General features: G+C 40.6%; 4 protein-coding genes across 4 annotated transcripts; all 4 read left to right on the top strand.

Moving 5' to 3' along the window:
• Positions 1 to 134: 134 nt before the first annotated feature.
• Positions 135 to 1794, top strand: LOC104441922 (metalloendoproteinase 1-MMP). The gene has a single exon (XM_010055184.3). It carries the CDS (start codon positions 318 to 320, stop codon positions 1500 to 1502), a length of 1185 nt encoding a protein of 394 aa, XP_010053486.1. The 5' UTR covers positions 135 to 317; the 3' UTR covers positions 1503 to 1794.
• A 1695-nt stretch (positions 1795 to 3489) lies between these two features.
• LOC104443177 (protein NUCLEAR FUSION DEFECTIVE 6, mitochondrial) lies at positions 3490 to 6002 on the top strand. Its single transcript, XM_039311215.1, has 4 exons — positions 3490 to 3828; positions 4009 to 4127; positions 4676 to 4713; positions 5748 to 6002. Exons 1-3 carry the CDS (start codon positions 3662 to 3664, stop codon positions 4681 to 4683), a joined length of 294 nt encoding a protein of 97 aa, XP_039167149.1. The 5' UTR covers positions 3490 to 3661; the 3' UTR covers positions 4684 to 4713; positions 5748 to 6002.
• A 4672-nt stretch (positions 6003 to 10674) lies between these two features.
• Positions 10675 to 13239, top strand: LOC104441921 (WAT1-related protein At5g47470). Its single transcript, XM_010055183.3, has 7 exons — positions 10675 to 11028; positions 11125 to 11190; positions 11305 to 11421; positions 11799 to 12018; positions 12142 to 12303; positions 12432 to 12583; positions 12690 to 13239. The coding sequence occupies exons 1-7, from the start codon at positions 10829 to 10831 to the stop codon at positions 12781 to 12783; spliced, it is 1011 nt and encodes a 336-aa protein (XP_010053485.2). The 5' UTR covers positions 10675 to 10828; the 3' UTR covers positions 12784 to 13239.
• Positions 13240 to 16673: 3434 nt separating this feature from the next.
• Positions 16674 to 19487, top strand: LOC104441919 (WAT1-related protein At5g47470). The gene is given in 9 exon segments (XM_010055180.3): positions 16674 to 16688; positions 17169 to 17430; positions 17433 to 17451; positions 17550 to 17615; positions 17728 to 17844; positions 18223 to 18442; positions 18570 to 18731; positions 18860 to 19011; positions 19118 to 19487. Coding segments are annotated over 9 exon segments (1146 nt in total). The 3' UTR covers positions 19251 to 19487.
• Positions 19488 to 19699: the final 212 nt, after the last annotated feature.

Below are 19699 nucleotides of genomic sequence, written 5' to 3'. Positions count from 1 at the left end.
CCTAGATCATCCCCAACATGACGAATTCTCCCCGGTTTTCGAACGCAAGAAATACGTTTATTCTCGAGAAGCACTGAGACGACATTCAAAGTCTTCTGTGGAGGCAAAAAATTCCCAAATAGCAGATTGGAGACTTCGAGTGGTTGACCCAACATTAGCATCATCAAGAGCCAGAAAATCTTTATAAATTCGTCTTATAATTATTTCTTGTGCTTCCTTCTCATCTGCCACAGCGTCACCTAGCTTCATCCGATCGTATTCAACGAGTTTAATTAACTCGATTTGAGTCGTCCCCGAATGATTTTCCCTCAGTTCCGATGCCCCCAATAAAAGATCCTTCGTTCATGCTAATCCCAAGCCCTTCAAGTCCCAAACAAAAGCTAAAGAGCAGGGCTACGCCAAGCATCCAAAATCCGAAAACCATGCATCGATCTTTCGACCACATCTCCTCCCTCGCTTTCTTTCTCCTCCTCCTCCTCCTCTCTCGCCCCGGCTTCGCAGCCCGACTCCTCCCAGACCCCATGCCACTGTTAGCCGCCAACGCCACCGCCGAGAACACCACGTGGCATGGCTTCGCCAAGTTTCTTGACGTCGGCAAGGGGGCCGAAGTCCCCGGCATGTCGGAGCTCAAGAAGTACTTCAACCATTTCGGCTACCTCTCGGTCCCGGACTCCAACTTGACTGACGTCTTTGACGGCGAGTTCCAGTCCGCCCTGATCGCGTACCAGACGAGGCTCGGGCTGCCGGTCACCGGCAAGCTCGACTCTGACACCGTGTCCACGATCACGACGCCGAGGTGCGGCATGAGCGATGCCGCCTCCCCCCACGGGCTCCACACCACCCGCCACTTCGCCTACTTCTACGGCAGGCCGAGGTGGGCCCGCGGAGCGCCGGCGACGCTGACCTACGCCTTCTCCCCGAGCAACATGATCAGCTACCTAACCACGGACGAGGTGAGGGCGGCTTTCCAGGGGGCCTTCGCCAGGTGGGCGGCGGTGATCCCCATGAGCTTCGAGGAGGTCGAGGACTACGAGGCGGCCGACGTCCGGATCGGCTTCTACCACGGCAGCCACGGCGACGGCGAGCCCTTCGACGGGGTCCTGGGGGTGCTGGCCCACGCCTTCTCCCCGGAGAACGGGCGGTTCCACCTGGACGCGGCGGAGACGTGGGCGGTGGACTTCGGCCGGGAGAGGTCGAAGGTGGCGGTCGACCTGGAGTCCGTGGCGACGCACGAGATCGGGCACGTGCTGGGGCTGGCGCACTCCTCGGTCAAGGAGGCCGTGATGTACCCGAGCCTGAGCCCCCGGGCGAGGAAGGTGGACCTCCGGATCGACGACGTGGAGGGCGTGCAGGCGCTGTACGGGTCAAACCCGGATTTCAAGCTCAGCTCCTTCTTGCAATCGGAGGAATCCTCCGACAGCTCCGGCGGCCTGGGGACGAGGTTGTCCCGGTGGACCGCTTCTGTGCCACTTTTGGTGCTGCTCTCCTTCTTGTCGTGCTGAAAGTTACGTGGCCACTACTTAGCTTAGCGTAGCCACGGGCTTTCCCCACTCACTTTGTGGGGGATTTCATTATTCTTTTGACATTACAGGTATAGAAAAAAAAAATTTAGAAAAAAATTAGGAGGATCATTTCACCCACATGTGTGGAGGTGAGAGAACGCTTTTGGGCCTCCCTAATTTGTTCTCACATTATTAGTGAATACATTGGTTCTTTTTTTTTTCTTTAGCTTTTGTGGGTATTCATTGTATGTAGACTTATCAAAATGAGCCATAAATTCCTTTTATTAACTCATATATGATGGGTTGAATCGGTCATATTAATTAAATGGGTCATAAATGTGTTTAAATATAAGTGTTGAATGTATTATAAATGAGTCTTAAATGAATCCTAAATGGATTTATAACTTGCCTTAAACCCAAGTCACTACTCTTACTCTTGCTCGATTTCGCGCTTGCCGACTCTCGTTTCAATTTTGATGTGAGTTTTCTCAGGATTAAATATGAAAGCGTTATAATAATAAGAGCTCGGTCAAGTACAGATTGGGTATGATTTCGGTTAGATATGGATGATTTTGGATCGGATCATTTATGATCCGACCAAAATCCAAACCAAACCACTCTTTTGACAAGTCTAACAATAGGTTAGGCCGTTCTAACTTCATATTCAATGCACCATCTTGTGAATATAGTAATCTCTTCTCCCGAAGAAACATTCGACAAAATGCCCTTTTGTGCTCGGGTTGCGTGCGAATGGAAGACGCCCTCAGTCCCATGATCGGAAGGCCGAAATTGGACCATGACCATTAAATTATCCTTATTCGAACGTCTCCGATGGGGCTTACCAATTCTCGTATTCTATTACCAAACCGCTATCATGCGCGCTCATCAATTGGGCACGCCCCTGATTAGATGATGATAGATATATAGAGTTGTTCCTCGTAATATATATGTTTGACATTACCTTTGTCAACCATCATTAATTTATTTGATGATGACATTATCCGAAAACAAATAGATATAAGAAAAATGCTAATTCGAAAGATTGCATAGTTTTAAAATGCAAACACAATTAACTATTAATGAGCTTTCAGATAGCCTTTCTATGTCGTGAAATCATCATTGTTAGTCTAACATTGCTTTTCCACATTCCATCAAGCGGCCTTCAAGGAAAATTACTTATACTATCAATGTAAACTACAATGATGACAAAAGGAAACAAAAATAAATAGAAAGATAATATAAATTATTCATGAATTTTGATTTTATGTGTAATGTCGTTTTTGAATTTTTAATTTGTTTAATGTGTTTCCTATATTATTGGTATGTGTTCAATTTAGCCCCTAGACTATGCTAAATTTCACCCTTTTCTTGATTCAAGTTATAGAATTTGTTGACCTAACTTTCTTTCCATTACATGTGAACCATAGACAACAAAACAAAAATGATTAATATTATGAAAAACCTTAAAACTGATACATTTGTAATAAATTTACCACCAAAAACTTCAAATTTGTATGTGTGTGATAAATTCGCCCTTCGACTATTTTCACTAAATTGGATAAATACTATGAAAAAAAATAAAAATGGAATAGAGGGTAAAACCCCAAACTGATACATTCATCGATTAACATGTGCTATTAAAATTAATAATTTGACAGTAAAATTTAATGAAAACTTGCAAAGGATATTAATTTTGGATAAATTGTATGTACTAATTTGGGGTTTTACATTATATTAACCTAAACAAAAAATTTATAAATATCTGATTTGTCATTTACGCAAATGGAAATGCTGTATTGTATATTTATCAATAAGTTAGAAATTATATTAAATAAATTAAAAGTTCACGATGGAATTGTAAAATTCAAGAATATTTCAGTCATTTTGTTTAATTTAGAAAAGAAAAGAAAAGGGGGAGAAAAAAAAAACCCAAACCCAAGCATCCGGCTAACCGACCCGGCCCGGCTTAAGCCCGTTCGGTTCCGATCTGCTCCGCCCAAACCCCCTGCACCGAAAACCCTAAACCCCTCGCGCGCCGCGACGAAGAAGACGAGTCCCTCCGCCGAATTCCCCCCGATTCGCCCCGCCGGAACGAACGGCTCGGCTTGATTCCGACCGCCGCGAAGCTCTTTGATTCCGTCAGCCGAACCTCGGCTTCAATGGCGGCGTCCGCTTGCAACCGAGCTATGCAGCGAGCTTCGACGTCCCTCGGACCGGCCCTCAGATCAGGCGCTCGGTCGTCTCCTCAGCTCGGCTCCGCCTCCCCCCGAGTCCCTCTCCCCAGCCGGTCGACCGCCTCCCCGCTCCGCCGCTTCTTCTCTTCCAGGTCTCTCTCTCTCTCTCTCTCTCTCTAGAAATTTCGTTTCGTGGATTCGCGCGGTCTGCTCCGTTACGCGTTCCTCGCGGCGTCGTTCGTTGAGTTTTACTTATTGCATTGTCGTGCTCGATGGAAACTCGCGCTAATCGCGCTCAATTTTGCTGTTTCCGTGAATTTTTTTTTTAATAGGTCGCCGGCGGAGCTCGCATGCGTGCAGTCGCTGCTGCCGCTGCACAACGCGGTGTCGGCGGCGCGGCTGACGTCGTGCCTGAGCACGACGTCGAGGAGTTGCCGGGCGCTCTCACAGGGTACTCTCTGCTGCACCTCTCCAGACCTCTAATATGAAATTTGTGTTTTTTGCCGCGTGAGTAGCTAATTTTTCTTTTCATCGGCTTTTCCTACCATTTCTTCTGCGTTTGGTGCTTTTCATGCTCTCGAATGGTCGTTGTTTGTCAGGTTGTATTCCTTAGGCTCTAGTGATGCTAGTCATGCCTTCTCTATCTAGGAAATTTTCCTTAATGGCATTTAGGTAATGAAGAGTAGATGATTTTAAGAAGGACTCATCTCGCAGAAGCCAACTGTGTAGATTGGGATCAATAGAATTCGGCTAAATCGTGATTTTGCTTGACCAACCCGTTCTTGTGGGCTGAAGCATTTAGAGTAGTGTGCTATTAACGGCCTCTCTCGGTGGTGTTCAGTCTTCATTTGCTTGCGAGACAACTGATTAGGCCGTTCTTGCTTTCTTGGAATTTTGATGAACTTGTCAAGAGAAATTAATTTTTTTCTCAGGCAGATGCGCATTAAAATAATGGATAGGATACTCATAGCATCTAATTGGAATATTTGGTCCCTGCAGGCACATGATGTTCTGAATGGTTGAACTTGAAAGAAATGGTACTTCAGAACTTGCCCATTTTGATCCTTTTGTTGTTTTACACAATAGTGCTCTTAGGATTTTGAAAGCACCTGCTTTTATGGTTGGGGTGAAGAACAATGGGATTTACTTCATCCGGTTCTTTATCCCTATTATGATTATGTATGCTTTGACTAAAGGAATTCGTTCTCAAATAGAACTTAGGCAATTATTGTGTCTGATGACCCTCTTCTTCCCTTCTTGAAAAAGTTTTGGAGTCTTTTTGAAAGGATGTGTGAATATTTGTACAGTTGAAAGATTTGCCCAAATCTACCTTTGGGGTTTGAGATCATTATTATTTTTTGGGAAAATAAGGAAAGCGGGGGGGGGAGGGGGAGAACATAGATGTATGCATGCGTGAGTTAAATGTGGGACCATGAAAAAATTATGTTGGTAATTCAGATTGATAGTGATTTAATTATGGGAGCAATGAATGCATAATGAGAATGAGCGAAGCACTAACCGATCACTGTAGGTGGAGTCTCTCGAGTTGTGGCCTAGCTTCTAGAGTGTCTATATAATGATTCGTGGATTTAGTTTTGGCTCTTTCATACATTGAGTTCTTAGTATTCTAGTTCCCGTGACAAAAAGGTTCTCCTTTTCCCAGATGGAATTGATGGTACGTAAAGGCGTGCTGTTTCAAGAGGTGGACCTACATTTATTTATCCTTCACCGTTTTGAGAATGATGATCCTTGAAATATCAGATTTTTCTCTTGTTAGTTTACGGATATTTGATGATAATTCTGTAACCATTTGGCAATGCTTTTAACATGTGATATTATATGACAATTCTGTAGCCATTGGCAATGTTTTCAACATTGGTATGGGATATTAATAATGCGTATAATTTTACAATTGTTCCTTTTGGGCAAACTTTGCTAGCGGACACAACCTAAGGATTCATGGCATTATTAGATGTTAATTACTATTCTAATGTTTGTCTTGAACAATTGATTTTAGCATGCCTAGTTCCTGCAACGGGCTCTGATACCTGTCTTTATTTTTTTTCTTTAGTGCTTGGTCTGTCGGTTCCAAGGTGACCTCTACTTGAAGAAGAGACTTGTGATTGGAAAGTGAGTTTTTGTTGTAAATCAGGGAATTCTCTTTTGAGATACCGACTGCTTCCTATGAGATATTTTTTGAAAGCTCATTGATTTTGTTTCCCTCACTGACAGAAAGTGAAAAGCTTCGAATAAGTAATTATAGATGTTATTTGTTTCTCTTCTGATATTTATTTTTGGAAGTTATCATGCTATTGAATTCCTTAAAGTACAGATGAAGAAAGATGCAAATTCCACTTCTGCGATATTCTGATACAGTTGCTATAGTTTCATCGGGTTTTCAGCATGTGGAAGTAGAAATTGCAATATTGGAGTGACCATGCATGTTTGAAATCACTCCCAAGCATGTCAGATGAGATTCAGTACTTAGCTATCGTTTAATTGCACAAACGAGAATGGTATTATGGTGCTGAGAGGATCTTCATTAGCTTGAGGGTCTCAAATCGTCACTTTGCATGAAAAATTTATGCCGTATTTTCGCATATTTTGTGGTTCACTCGATTTACACGTCCATTCTTAGCTTATGCTTTTAGAGCTCTGCTCATGCGACCTGCGGGGTAGTGGGAGGGCAAGAAATGCAACATTGTGACAGCTTAATAGCCTAGCTGAAAAAAGAAAGCGAACTTTAATATATCGGATGACTTTCGAGATTCACAGTGCTACAGTGAATAATTAACCGGTGGTGCCCTTGCACAGGGAGAAAGCTTGTCGAATTTGCTAGTTAGTTTTGTTCCCCAACCTGATCGCCTTTGCTATTTATGTCTGTTAGCGGATCTCTATTCCAAGCCTGCTATTGACCTCCGCACATTTCTCCTCGGGTAGGAGCGTTCCTTCATAACATCAAGCTCAGCAATGACGTTTGATTGTCGCCCGTTTGTCTCTCATTTGGGTTTACTACAGATGTCAACTTATATTGCAGGGGTAATGCAAGGGCGGCTCCTTGAGATGGTTCTGTAGAAACTACTTTTTCTTTTATATGGGGCCAATGCGGAGAGAAGACTGGCTTGAAATCCAACCGAAAGCTATTCAGTCGCTGGTCTTTCGTTAGGACAGACCATGGTGGGGATGAATTGGTGTCAAAGGTTACGGCCCTTTCGCTTTTGGAATGTCGAGAGCCCTTTGATGCGTTCCGTTTTCTTCGCTCTTCCTGTTTCTTGAGGGCGATGCTTCTCGATTTCTTCTTCGATTTGATGTCGTCCGTTGATAAATGGGTACTCGATTTTTCTTTAGGTCCGCCTCCATGACCGGTCAATGTTCAATCTAGAATTGGCATGGAAATTGATCTGGACAAGCCCTTCACCGCTGAAAATTTTCAAAGTTGGAGAGCAGTCGTTTTCATTCCACAGGACGATGGTGGTGGAGTATGAACTACGAATCGAAAGGGAGTAATAAAGATAAGCCAAGAGACTTTTGAAGGAGTGCGCTAGTGAATTGGGACCGTCCAGATTCTTTCGAGGGAATTAGATCTGGAGCAAGGGACGTGGGAACGAAAATTGGGTAGTTGTCTCCTTTTGATTCGCCCTGGCCAGGAAATATCTCGTACCCAGCAGATATTCGGACAGTTAGCATCTTTGGGTTTTCTTTCTCCCTTTCTCTCTCCTGTTCTTTTTCGTCTCTGGCTGTTCTTTTCTCACGCTTTTTCTTCCTTTCAGACCCTGCATGTGGTCCTGATCCGTTCATGCGCTGAAACGTGATCAACAATAGATCTCTCAATGATCTTTACTATTGAGATTATCACACACCGCCCGTGTAAGGAGTTGGTGATGGATTTGTAATTATAACAGAAAGTCTTACAATTTAAACTAATCTTTAGGCATGGGAGATTGTTGAGATTGTCCAAAATCAATAGTGACCCGGTGGTCACTTTCTCGAGTTATTGGTAATGGTACATGATCAGCATCTCGCTTTAGCAGCAAACTAGCTCAAATGGCATTTGAGCAAAGTCTTAAAGTTTTTTTTTTTTTTTTCAATTAGGCAGTAATCAAATACCACAAAAGCTTCAAAAACATAAATTTTTATTGCAATAGAATGGGAATATGGGAATCTGAGAATCTATTATGATACTCATTCACGATCGAAACATATCTTAGTGCTTGAAAGTTGGATAGGATGGCTTTCAAATAAGAGTTATATCGGCCCTAATGGTCATGTCAATAACTCTAAACTTTTGAGTACTTGCGCATTCTCTCTTCTAAATCAAACGGAGCAACTGAGACATCACTTGTAACATCCTCCATCTTCACTGCGTTATTGGGACACCAGCTTCGCCATCGTCCCGACACGACTGATGGTATACATAAATTAGTATTTTCGTATTGGGGGGAAATTATCTGGAAAAATAAAAGAAAACAATAGGCAGCAAATGGCAATCGGTGGATGGCACGGCGGGCACCGTAAGCCGAAACACCTGGCAGCGGCATAATCTGGCAACGCAAGAAACTGTTCGCCGCGTAATCGGCTTCGGAGCTCGACGCTTGTCGATCCGCAAATTTGAGGAAGTGGATAGGGAACAGGGCGAGGATGGAGGCAAGGGGAGTTTGCTGCTTCTTCGGATCTGTCAGATTAACAATTAATGCCAATTTATTCGCTCGTGTGTGTCTAATTTGACTGCTTTTTTTATGTTCTGCTGTTAACTTGTTCGGATATGATAAGGTGATTTCATGGGTGGCTTTACATTTTAACATGGTGGCACATAAGGAAGTTCGCTTTCGGTTGGAAAATAAATCTCAAGATGGGGGGTTTTGGTGACATGGAAATTTTAGCATGCTCTTGTCATTACTTTTCGACAAGATTTGACTATCACCTAAAAGTTTTCAGTTTCAATCATTGAGAATTCGAGTTGAAATTTTGAAAAGCGTTGGAGATACCCATTTAAAATTAAAGGCTGTGATTACGTATACGAAATTTGTCTTGAATTATTGCGTGTAGTAGATTATTAGATGTTTTGCCCGTGTCTTAACCAAGGGACAGGGACAGACGTACACACGAGGAAAACATGGAAGATGAGAACTATAGCTAGCAGGGACAGAAAAGCACGACGGTCCTGTCAACATCAACCGGGAAGCGTGGCGCAGTAAGTAAAAGACGTACTCTCGCACAAAAGCTTAATGCATAAAAAGAGAAGACTGGCCTTTAGACTCGCACATCATTATTACAATTTGATATAATTTATCTCTTTGTTCATCCAATCATTCATTTGCCTCTAAAAAGAATTTCCAAGTCACGATCAAATCACATCAAAAATAATAAATTTTCTTTTCTTTTAATTAATTTGTTGACTTTTACATATACAATGTTGTTGTCCTTATTTTCTCCTTTCATTTTATCCAAAGCAAAGAGAAAGATCTATTGTATCATGGAATCAAAAAGCAAATGAAATATGTTGTCATTTCAGCTTGGATCTTGACTTTCATTTATCTTCCTTGATCTTTTCAATCATCATACCAAGTGTTTGTATTCTTGACGCTTAGAACCGTGACTTGCATTGGTAAGATACTTGCTGTTAGTATTCCAATGATTTTGTTCAAGTTCGTTTCCATGATTGATGATGGGATTCGCGATCATAAATTACAAATAGTTGTCCCCAATGCTTCAAACTACTCTGCTTTTGATTAAATAGTGATGCACATGGATCAAATACACTAGATTACTACCTATTATTGATGTACATGTTGAAAATATACGGGAATCTACAAATCCTGCCCATGCTTAGAACTTGCTGAGTTCCTCATCATAATTGCCGTACATGCCTTGAATTGGTTAGATTCATGATTATATGAGTTGTTCACGGTTTGAATTCGTTTGATAGGTGTTCATGCTTACTGCCACATTTTTGTTCAAATAATGAGGATTTGGTCTCATTTGGATATTATGTTGGTAATATCAGCAAATATATTCACGCAGGAGGAAGTCGGGTGGATGTGTTTCCATAGCTCGAACACGTCAATTTTGATTTGGAACTAAATTGGGTAAGAGCTTCTTGAATTGGATTAACTATGGTGTGATATATAGTATATTTTTCGTTGTAATTAAAGGGTATAGTGATGTTAATTGGATCTCATATGTAGATGAGACAAAATACACTATGTTCCCTCATGGTGGAGATTCTATAACTTGAAAATCAACCAAACAAAATTGTGGGAAAAATGACAATCCTATTAAAGAAAAAGTCAAATTTGTTGAAGTACCGATGACATAATTATTGTGGCCATTTCTCAAGCCAATATTGTGGCCAATGTGAAAGAATTGATTGTAGATTTAAGTGCTACTGTGCATATTTTTACAAACAAAATGCTTTATTATCCTACATTCTAGACATGAAGGAGAAGAGATTATTTATCTTGGTGACTTGAGAACTACTCAAATTCTTAAAAAAAGGGAAAATCTTATCAAATTCACATTAAAAAATAAATAAATGAGGTTGAGTAGTTTAAAAACTTCTGAGCAAATACTCCGTTGGGAATAAAATTGATTGCCAAGCCTAAAAAACTATTGTAAAGAATGAAACTTTCAATGGTAAAAAGAGACAAATCCGATTAAGATGTGATGTGGTAAAAAACTGTTTAAAGATGAAGTCAATTGCTTAAAGAAACTCATCCATTTATTTTTACTTTATTTTAAAAACCTTTTGAAATATGTGGGAGATTGTTGGATATTTTGGTAGTTTTAAGAAGTAAAAAAGAAATCTTTGCATCCAAGGACTCTAATAGCAATTATGACCACTATCTATTTGCAACTGTTTGATTTGTTTTGTTTCTATATTAACACTTAGAATCTCCAAATCACAGCAAAACATGCCAAAAACCAATCTCTTTTCTTTCCAATTATGTGCTGGGTTTTACCTATAACTTTGGCAGCTGTTCCTGCTCCCTTTATTCATTTTATGCACTAGTAAAGAGTCTGTTGTGTCTCTCATTCTTTCATCTTCTCCAACAGTTTCTACGGTAGCTGCTGCTGCTGCTTTTTCTTCTTCTTCTTTGTTATTGTTGTGGAGAGAGAGAGAGAGAGAGAGAGAGAAGAGAGAAGGAGAGACCAATGGAGTGGTACAAGAGGAAAGAGACGGTGGAAGAAGTGGTAGTGATTGGGGGTTTGATCGGGACTCACTTTTTGTATGCGACCAACAATGTGATGGTGAGCTACCTCACGTCCCTCGGCCTCGACCCTCTCACTGTTGTCTACTACTCTTCCTTTGCCACCTTCCTTGTTCTCTCCCCCATTGCCTTTGCGTTTGAAAGGTATCATCTCTCTCTCTCTCTCTCTCTCTCTCCCCCTCTCTGCGCACACTTGTGCCTGTGAGAATGATGCTTGATCTGTTGTTGTTCATATTGCAGGATCTTGTGGCCCAAGAAGCTCAGTCTGAGGTTGATGGTTCAACTTGTTCTCATCTCCTTTGCAGGGTACTCTGGCATCTTTGCGATTGTAAATCAACTTGAAGTTCATATTTCACCTATGTGATCAAATTACTGAATCTTTCAATATTTCTCCTTTCTATTTTTCTATTTCTGGGTCAGGGTGATTCTGTTCCAATATCTGTTCGTGAAGGGAATTAAACTGACTTCACCGGCTATCGCAACCGCCATGCCAAACCTTGCTCCTGGGCTTATCTTCGCCATCGCATGGATTACTAGGTGCTACCTTGTACCTGGGGTTTCTTTTGCAATTTCACCTAGGCTTCAGTTGCGCTAATTCGAGCATCAGTTTTTGGGCTATTCCTTTGGCTGCTTTAATTCGAGCTGCTGACACAACTCCATCCCAATTCACTGTATGTTCTACCAAGATTGTTCTCATTCGGGTTTGTTCTGAAAAGACAGATTCAATCCATCTTTGAGCAAATCCATCCCACAGAAAATCGACCTAAGACAGTATTATATCTTGTGGACTACGCGTGCAAATGATCGATTAGTGGGTATTGTAATGATGTAGCGACTATGTAAAGGAATATTGCAGCTCTAGGTAGTGTTACCATTTCTGTGTTATTCAATTGGAAATGCTCATGCTTATGCAGGATGGAGAAAGTTAAGCTGAGCTGCTTGTACAGCAAAGTCAAGATATTAGGCACGGTGGTGTGTGTTTCAGGGGCCGTCACAATGAGCCTATGCAGTGCTGCTAAAGAGGATCCCCGCTCAACTTCGTTGAGTAATGTGATTTTCGACCAACAAATGATCATCGGTTGCTTATATCTTATTGCAGCGGTCTTAGGCCTATCAATCAATTCCATCCTGCAGGTATATTCTGCTTTAGTTAGTTGACTGCTTCGATTGACATTCGTTCGATCCTTCGACAATTATAAGGATTCCGAATTGGCTTACTCTTCTGTTTTCCCTCATTTGCTTTCTGTGGCTTCGCAGGCAGTCACTTTGGCCGATTTTCCAGCACCAATCTCCATGGTCGCTATAACCTCCTTGATTGGTTCGATTATGGCTGCAACTGTACAGTTATTTGAAGACCACAAATTGGACAATGGCTGGCCGTTTTTGAGCTTTGGCATGTTGGTCGCCTTCTCTTTCCTGGTGAGTTTGAAACTTTGATCTGCTCTCGCCAAACACCTCTCGGATACATATGCAAACATCATGCATCGCCCGATTCTGTTTCTGCACTTTCTTTTGTCATTCGGCTTACAAAACTCTCAAATGCGCAGGGAGGTGGCATTATCGGATCGTGCGTAGGCTTCACTGCTTGGGCCATAAAAAAGAGGGGGGCAGTCCTTCCCTCTATGTTTAGCCCCATCGCAACCGTCTGCACAATTGTATACTCGGCGATAAGATTAGGAGACACGATCAACGTGCCAAGGTGAGATCAATAGCTCCGACATGATTAACCCCATAGAACTCATCTTGAAACGTTTTACAATTGCACGCCAGTTCGAACTGAGCTGACACAAGCCGCGCTAATGCAGCCTCGCCAGCATGGTCCTTATATTCACCGGCCTGTACATCGTGCTCTGGGCAAAACGGAAAGAGGGCTACCACCCAAACGAAGGGACTGCTTAGAGAGCGGGTTGGATGCAGAGAAGCCTCTTTTGAGCTGAGAAATAAGGATGCGGATCCTTGTGAAAAGTCTCGTTTTTCTCCATCATTTTGGGTTAGAGAGCAGTTTCCTGCATGCGACGGAAACCCGTGTGTATCATGTGTGACTTTCTTGTGCATTTCGATGTATGGTTAATGTAATCTACTTCACGTTTTAAGACATTGGTGGTTCGGTGCTAGCAGTAGCTCTGCCGTGACTAGGATTCCTAAATCTAAATTTGTTTATGCCTTTCGCTTTTCTTTTTGCCTTTTATCAATGTGTTTTAGTTCTTATGGGATTTCCATCATCGAATTCATGGAACATAACGATAATGGACTCCGTGCATTTGTTAATTGAGTTGTGCACATTTGTGGGTCAATTTAGTGAGCTCTTTGTAAAGACAAACAAGAGATGAATTCGAGTTTATTTCCCATGATTTATTATGTAATTTAGTGAGATACCCATCGGGTTATTGAGTAAAATTTCTTTTTTCTTCCTGTTGCTTTATCATTTTTTCCCCAACAAGTAATTTCTAAATAAGATATTTGGATAGTTTACAAGGACCTAGATTCATCTTTGTTCTCTTTCCTTTGCTCTTTTCATGATTGTGGCACAACCTACTTATGGTTTCTCTTTAAAGAATAGGGGATGAATGAAATAACCATGGAGAACTCATAGATGAATGATTATCCAAATGCTAGAAAAATTTGAAGTTGACAATCAATAGAGTTTTTGTATGTTTCTTTTAAGAAGTTCTTTTGTTGCTCTTCCATCATTTGCAAGAAGCCAAACATGTTCGTGTTTAAATTTGTTCATTATTGTTGCGTTCATTTTCATTTTTTCAACTAAAGATGAAATTAAAAAAAAAAAAAAAAGAACTTGTTGGATCTTGGAACTTACACTAGGACCTATGATAGGGAGGTTCTAGGTTTCGAATATTGATTGGTAGGTTTTAGGTTTCAAAAAATCAAAAATTTGTACCTAAGAATAGTTTCAAGTTTCAAATGGAACTTATAAGGAACGTGTAAGGAATTTGGAACTGCTCACCCCTACTAATCGTCGACCACGAAGATAGCCAGCAACTGGTGGGGCGAAGTCTGAGTAGCTCGCAGAAACATCACCAAGCCATGCTGAGGTTGCTTGGTCTCGCCCGATTGCTGTGAGGCCAAGCCTTACTAGGCCTAAGTGAGGCCAACCTCGCATCAACTGGGCAAGGTTGAGCCTCACCGGTGGCCAAGCGGCCTCGCCTAGTTGATCATCGGCCATTGCTTTGGCCAAAGATAGGCTAAAGAAGAAGAAGAGGGAAGGGAAAAAAAAAAGGAAAAAAGAAGAAGAGAAAAATGTAATAAAAGTATTTAAAAAGTTAAAAGAAATTCGAAGTCATAAAAAAATTTAAAAGTCGTACCAAACGTATTTCTATTCTAAAAACAGAAATTTTAGACAGTTAAAAATGGAACGTTTTTAAAAAGAAAAATGTTCCCAATAATAAAATGGTTACCAAACATACCGTAGTAGGTACTCTTTTGCCAAGCGGCAATAGAAGATGGAAATTTTAGCATGCTCTTGTTATTGCTTTTTGATGGGATGCATGCTGACTTTTGATGGGGCTTGCTCTTTGAAAGTTTTCAATCTCGATCATTCAGAATTCGAGTTGAAATTTGAAAAGCATTCAAGATACTCATTTAATATTGCAATTAAGGAAAATCTGTAATTACCTATATGAAATTTGTCTTATATTATTAGGTGTAGTTGATTATTAGATGCTTTCCCAATGTCTTAACCGAGAGACAGGGAGAGATGTACACACGAGGAAAAAATGGAAGATGAGAACTATAGGAGGGACAGAAAAGCACGACAGTCCTGTCAAACATCAACCGGGAATTATGGAGCAGTAAGGAGCTGTTTTTTTGTGTTCTTTCTTTCTGTTAATGAACACAATTTCTATTTTTTTTGTTTGGGAAACAAAAAAAAACAGAAACTCATTTATTTACGTTTTTGTTCCTAGGACTTGTTTTTGTTCTAGGGAACAAATTTGGAACAGAAACAAGAAATGAGAAAAAATTGTTTTTTGTTCTTGGAACATTTCTGAGAAATAAATTTTTTCTCTCCTATTTTATCCTTATTTTTCTTTTCTTCTTCTTTTTCTTTGGCTGAGGGCTGGCGACCTCGTCGGAGCGTCACCGACCCTTGGCGAGCCTCACCGTGGCTGGGCGAGGCCGCTGGCCCTCGTCGTCCGGTCGCCGGCCATGGTCGAGGCCGGCGATCGGCCAAAAGGAAGAAGAAAGAAAAAAAAAAAAATAAAAAAAGGAAAATTAAATAAAAATATTAAAAAATTAAAAGAAACAAAAAAATTATACAAGTTTACCAAACGTGTTTTTGTTCTTTTTCTATTATAGGAATAAGTTTACCAAACACATTCTTCTGTTAAAAAATTGTTTTTCGGAACATAACTAGTTTCCTGAAACAATTTTTGAACAAAAATATTACCAAACGCACCCTAAAAGACATACTCACACAAAAGCTTAAAGCTTAGTGCATGAAAAGAGAAGACTGGCTTTTAGACTCACCCATCCTTATGACAATTTGGCATAATTTATCTCTTTGTTCATCCAATTATTCATTTGCCTCTAAAAAGAATTTCCAAGTCACGATCAAAACGCTTCAAAAATAAGAAACTTTCTTTTCTTTTAATTTATTTGCTGAATATGGCATTGTTGTTTTTATTTTTCTCCTTTTATTTTGTCCAAAGTAAAGAGAAAGATCTATTGTATGATGGAATCAAAAAGCAAATGAAATAAGTTGTCATCTCAATATTGACTTTGATTTGTCTTTCTTCAGGTGCTTGTTTTTGTTTTTTGTTTTTATTTCCACTTAGAACCATGACTTGCATTGATAAGATACTTGCCGTTAATATTCCAATGATTTTGTTCAAGTTCATTTGCATGATTGATAGTGAGAATCGCAATCATAAATTGCATATAGTTGATCCCCAAAGCTTCAGACTACTCTGCCTTTGATTAAATGGGGATGTACATGGATCAAATACACTAGATTACTACCTATTATTGATGTACATGTTCAAAATATATGGATTCATCTACATATCCTGCCCATGCTTAGAACTTGCCGTACATGCCTTGAATTGGTTAGATTCATGATTATATGAGTTGTTCATGGTTTGAATTCGTTTGATTGGCGTTCATGCTTGCTGCCCATTTACATTTTTGTTCAAATAATGAGGATTTGGTCTCATTTGGATATTGTTTTGGTAATATCAGCAAATATAATCATGCAGGAGGAAGTTGGGTGGATGTGTTTCCATAGCTTGAACACGTCAATTTTGATCCGGAACTAAATTGGGTAAGAGGTTCTTGTATTGGATTTTCATGTTATTGAAGGAACCATAAACTATGACGTCATATATAATATATTTTTCGTTGTAATTATGATGTTAATTGGATCTCAGATCTAGATGAGACAAAATCCACTATGTTCCTTCATGGTGGAGATTCTATAACTAGAAAATCAACCAAATAAAATTGTGGGAAAAATGACAATCCTATTAAACAAAAAGTCAAATTGGTTGAAGTACCAATCACATTTGTGGCCAATGTGAAAGAATTGATGGTAGATTTAAGTGTTACCATGCATATATTTACAAACAAAATTCTTTATTATCCTACATTCCAAACAAGAATGAGAAGAGAATATTTATCTCGGTGACTTGAGAACTACTCAAGTTCTTAAGAAAGGGAAAATCTTATCAAATTCACATTAAAAAAAATAAAATGAGGTTGAGTAGTTTAGAAACTTCTTAGCATATACTCCGTTGGGAATAAAATTGATTGCCAAACCTCAATAGCCATTGTAAAGAATGAAACCTTCAATGGTAAAAAAAGACGAATCTGATTAAGATGTGATGTGGTAAAGCAACTGCTTAAAGATGAAGTCAATTGCTTAAAGAAACTCATCCATTTATTTTTACTTTATTCCAAAATCTTTTGAAATATGTGGGAGATTGTTGGATATTTCGGTAGTTTTAAAAAGTAAAAAAGAAGTCTTTGTATTGTAAGGACTCTAATAGCAATTATGACCATCATCTATTTGCAACTATTTGATTTGATTTGTTTCTTTATTAGTCCTCTCTATCATTTGCCTATGAAGATCCGATTTGTTTCTTTGTTAACACTTAGAATCTCCAAATCACAACAAAACATGCCAAAAACCAATCTCTTTTCTTTCCAATTATGTGCTGGGTTTTACCTATAAGTTTGGCAGCTGTTCCTGCTCCCTTTATTCATTTTATGCATTAGTAAAGAGTCTGTTGTATCTCTTATTCTTTCATCTTCTCCAACAGTTTCTACAGTAGCTGCTGCTGCTGCTTTTTCTTCTTCTTCTTTGTTATTGTTGTGGAGAGAGAGAGAGAGAGAGAGAGAGAGAAGAAGGAGAGACCAATGGAGTGGTACAAGAGGAAAGAGACGGTGGAAGAAGTGGCAGTGATTGGGGTTTAATCGGGATTCAACTTTTGTATGCGACCAACAATGTGATGGTGAGCTACCTCACGTCCCTTGGCCTCGACCCTCTGACTGTCGCCTACTACTCTTCCTTTGCCACCTTCCTTGTTCTCTCCCCATTGCCCTTGCGTTTGAAAGGTATCATCTCTCTCTCTCTCTCTCCCCTCCCCCCCCCCTCTCTGCGCACACTTGTGCCTGTGAGAATGATGCTTGATCTGTTGTTGTTCATATTGCAGGAGCTTGTGGCCCAAGAAGCTCAGGCTGAGGTTGATGGTTCAACTTGTTCTCATCTCCTTTGCAGGGTACTCTGGCATCTTTGCGATTGCATATCAACTTGCAGTTCATATTTACCTCTGTGAAGAAATTACTGAATCTTTCAATATTTTTTCTTCTATTTTGTTATTTCTGGGTCAGGGTGATTCTGTACCAATATCTGTTCGTGAAGGGGATTAAACTGACTTCACCGGCTATTGCAACCGCCATGCCAAACCTTGCTCCTGGGCTTATCTTTGCCATCGCATGGATTACTAGGTGCTACCTTGTACCTGGGGTTTCTTTTGCAATTTTCAACTTGGCTTCATCTGTGCTAATTCCAGTTATCAGTTTTTCGGCTATTCCTTTGGCTGTTTTAATTTGAGCTGCTGATACTACTCCATCACAATTCACTGTATGTTCTACCAAGATTGTTCTCACTCGGGTTGTTCCGAAAAGACAGATTCAATCCATCTTTGAGCAAATCCATCCCACAGAAAATCGACCTAAGACAGTATTATATCTTGTGGATTACGCGAGCACATGATCGATTAGTGGGTATTGTAAAGATGTAGCGACTATGTAAAGGAATATTGCAGCTCTAGGTAGTGTTACCATTTCTGTGTTATTCAATTGGAAATGCTCATGCTTATGCAGGATGGAGAAAGTTAAGCTGAGTTGCTTGTACAGCAAAGTCAAGATATTAGGCACGGTGGTGTGTGTTTCAGGGGCCGTCACAATGAGCCTATGCAGTGCTGCTAAAGAGGCTCCCCGCTCAACTTCATTGAGTAATGCGATTTTCGACCAACAAATGATCATCGGTTGCTCATATCTTATTGCAGCGGTCTTAAGCCTATCAATCTATTCCATCCTGCTGGTATATATTCTGCTTAAGGGCAGTTGATTGCTTCGATTGACATTCATTTTGATCCTTCGACGATTATAAGGATTCCGAATTGGCTTACTCTTCTTTTTTCCCTCGTTTGCTTTCTGTGGCTTCGCAGGCAGTCACTTTGGCCGATTTTCCAGCACCAATCTCCATGGTCGCTATCACCTCCTTGATTGGTTCGATTATGGCTGCAACTGTACAGTTATTTGAAGACCACAAATTGGACAATGGCTGGCCGTTTTTGAGCTTTGGCATGTTGGTCGCCTTCTGTTTCCTGGTGCGTTTGGAACTTTGATCTTCTCTCGCCAAACACCTCTCGGAGACATATGCAAACATCACGCATCGCCCGATTCTGTTTCTGCACTTTCTTTTGTCATTCGGCTTACAAAACTCTCAAATGCGCAGGGAGGTGGCATGACCGGATCGTGCATAGGCTTCACTGCTTGGGCCATAAAAAAGAGGGGGGCAGTCCTTCCCTCTATGTTTAGCCCCATCGCAACCGTCTGCACAATTGTATACTCGGCGATAAGATTAGGAGACACGATCAACGTGCCAAGGTGAGATCAATAGCTCCGACATGATTAACCCCATAGAACTCATCTTGAAACGTTTTACAATTGCACGCCAGTTCGAACTGAGCTGACACAAGCCGCGCTAATGCAGCCTCGCCAGCATGGTCCTTATATTCACCGGCCTGTACATCGTGCTCTGGGCAAAACGGAAAGAGGGCTACCACCCAAACGAAGGAGACTGCTTAGAGAGCGGGTTGGATGCAGAGAAGCCTCTTTTGAGCTGAGAAATAAGGATGCGGATCCTTGTGAAAAGTCTCGTTTTTTCTCCATCATTTTGGGTTAGAGAGCAGTTTCCTGCATGCGACGGAAACCCATGTGTATCATGTGTGACTTTCTTGTGCATTTCGATGTATGGTTAATGTAATCTACTTCATATTTTAAGACATTGGTGGTTCGGTACTAGCAGTAGCTCTGCCGTGACTAGGATTCCTAAATCTAAATTTGTTTATGCCTTTCGCTTTTCTTTTTTGCCTTTTATCAATGTGTTTTAGTTCTTATGGGATTTCCATCATCGAATTCATGGAACATAACGATAATGGACTCTGTGCATTTGTTAATTGAGTTGTGCACATTTGTGGGTCAATTTAGTGAGCTCTTTGTAAAAACAAACAAGAAATGAATTCGAGTTTATTTCCCATTATTTATTATGTAATTTAGTGAGATACCCATCAAT

Source organism: Eucalyptus grandis, chromosome 4 (genome assembly GCF_016545825.1).
Source record: "Eucalyptus grandis isolate ANBG69807.140 chromosome 4, ASM1654582v1, whole genome shotgun sequence".
NCBI lineage: Eukaryota > Viridiplantae > Streptophyta > Magnoliopsida > Myrtales > Myrtaceae > Eucalyptus > Eucalyptus grandis.
The sequence above is the reverse complement of the archived record's forward strand: the minus strand, read 5'-3'. Positions and strand labels throughout refer to the sequence as shown.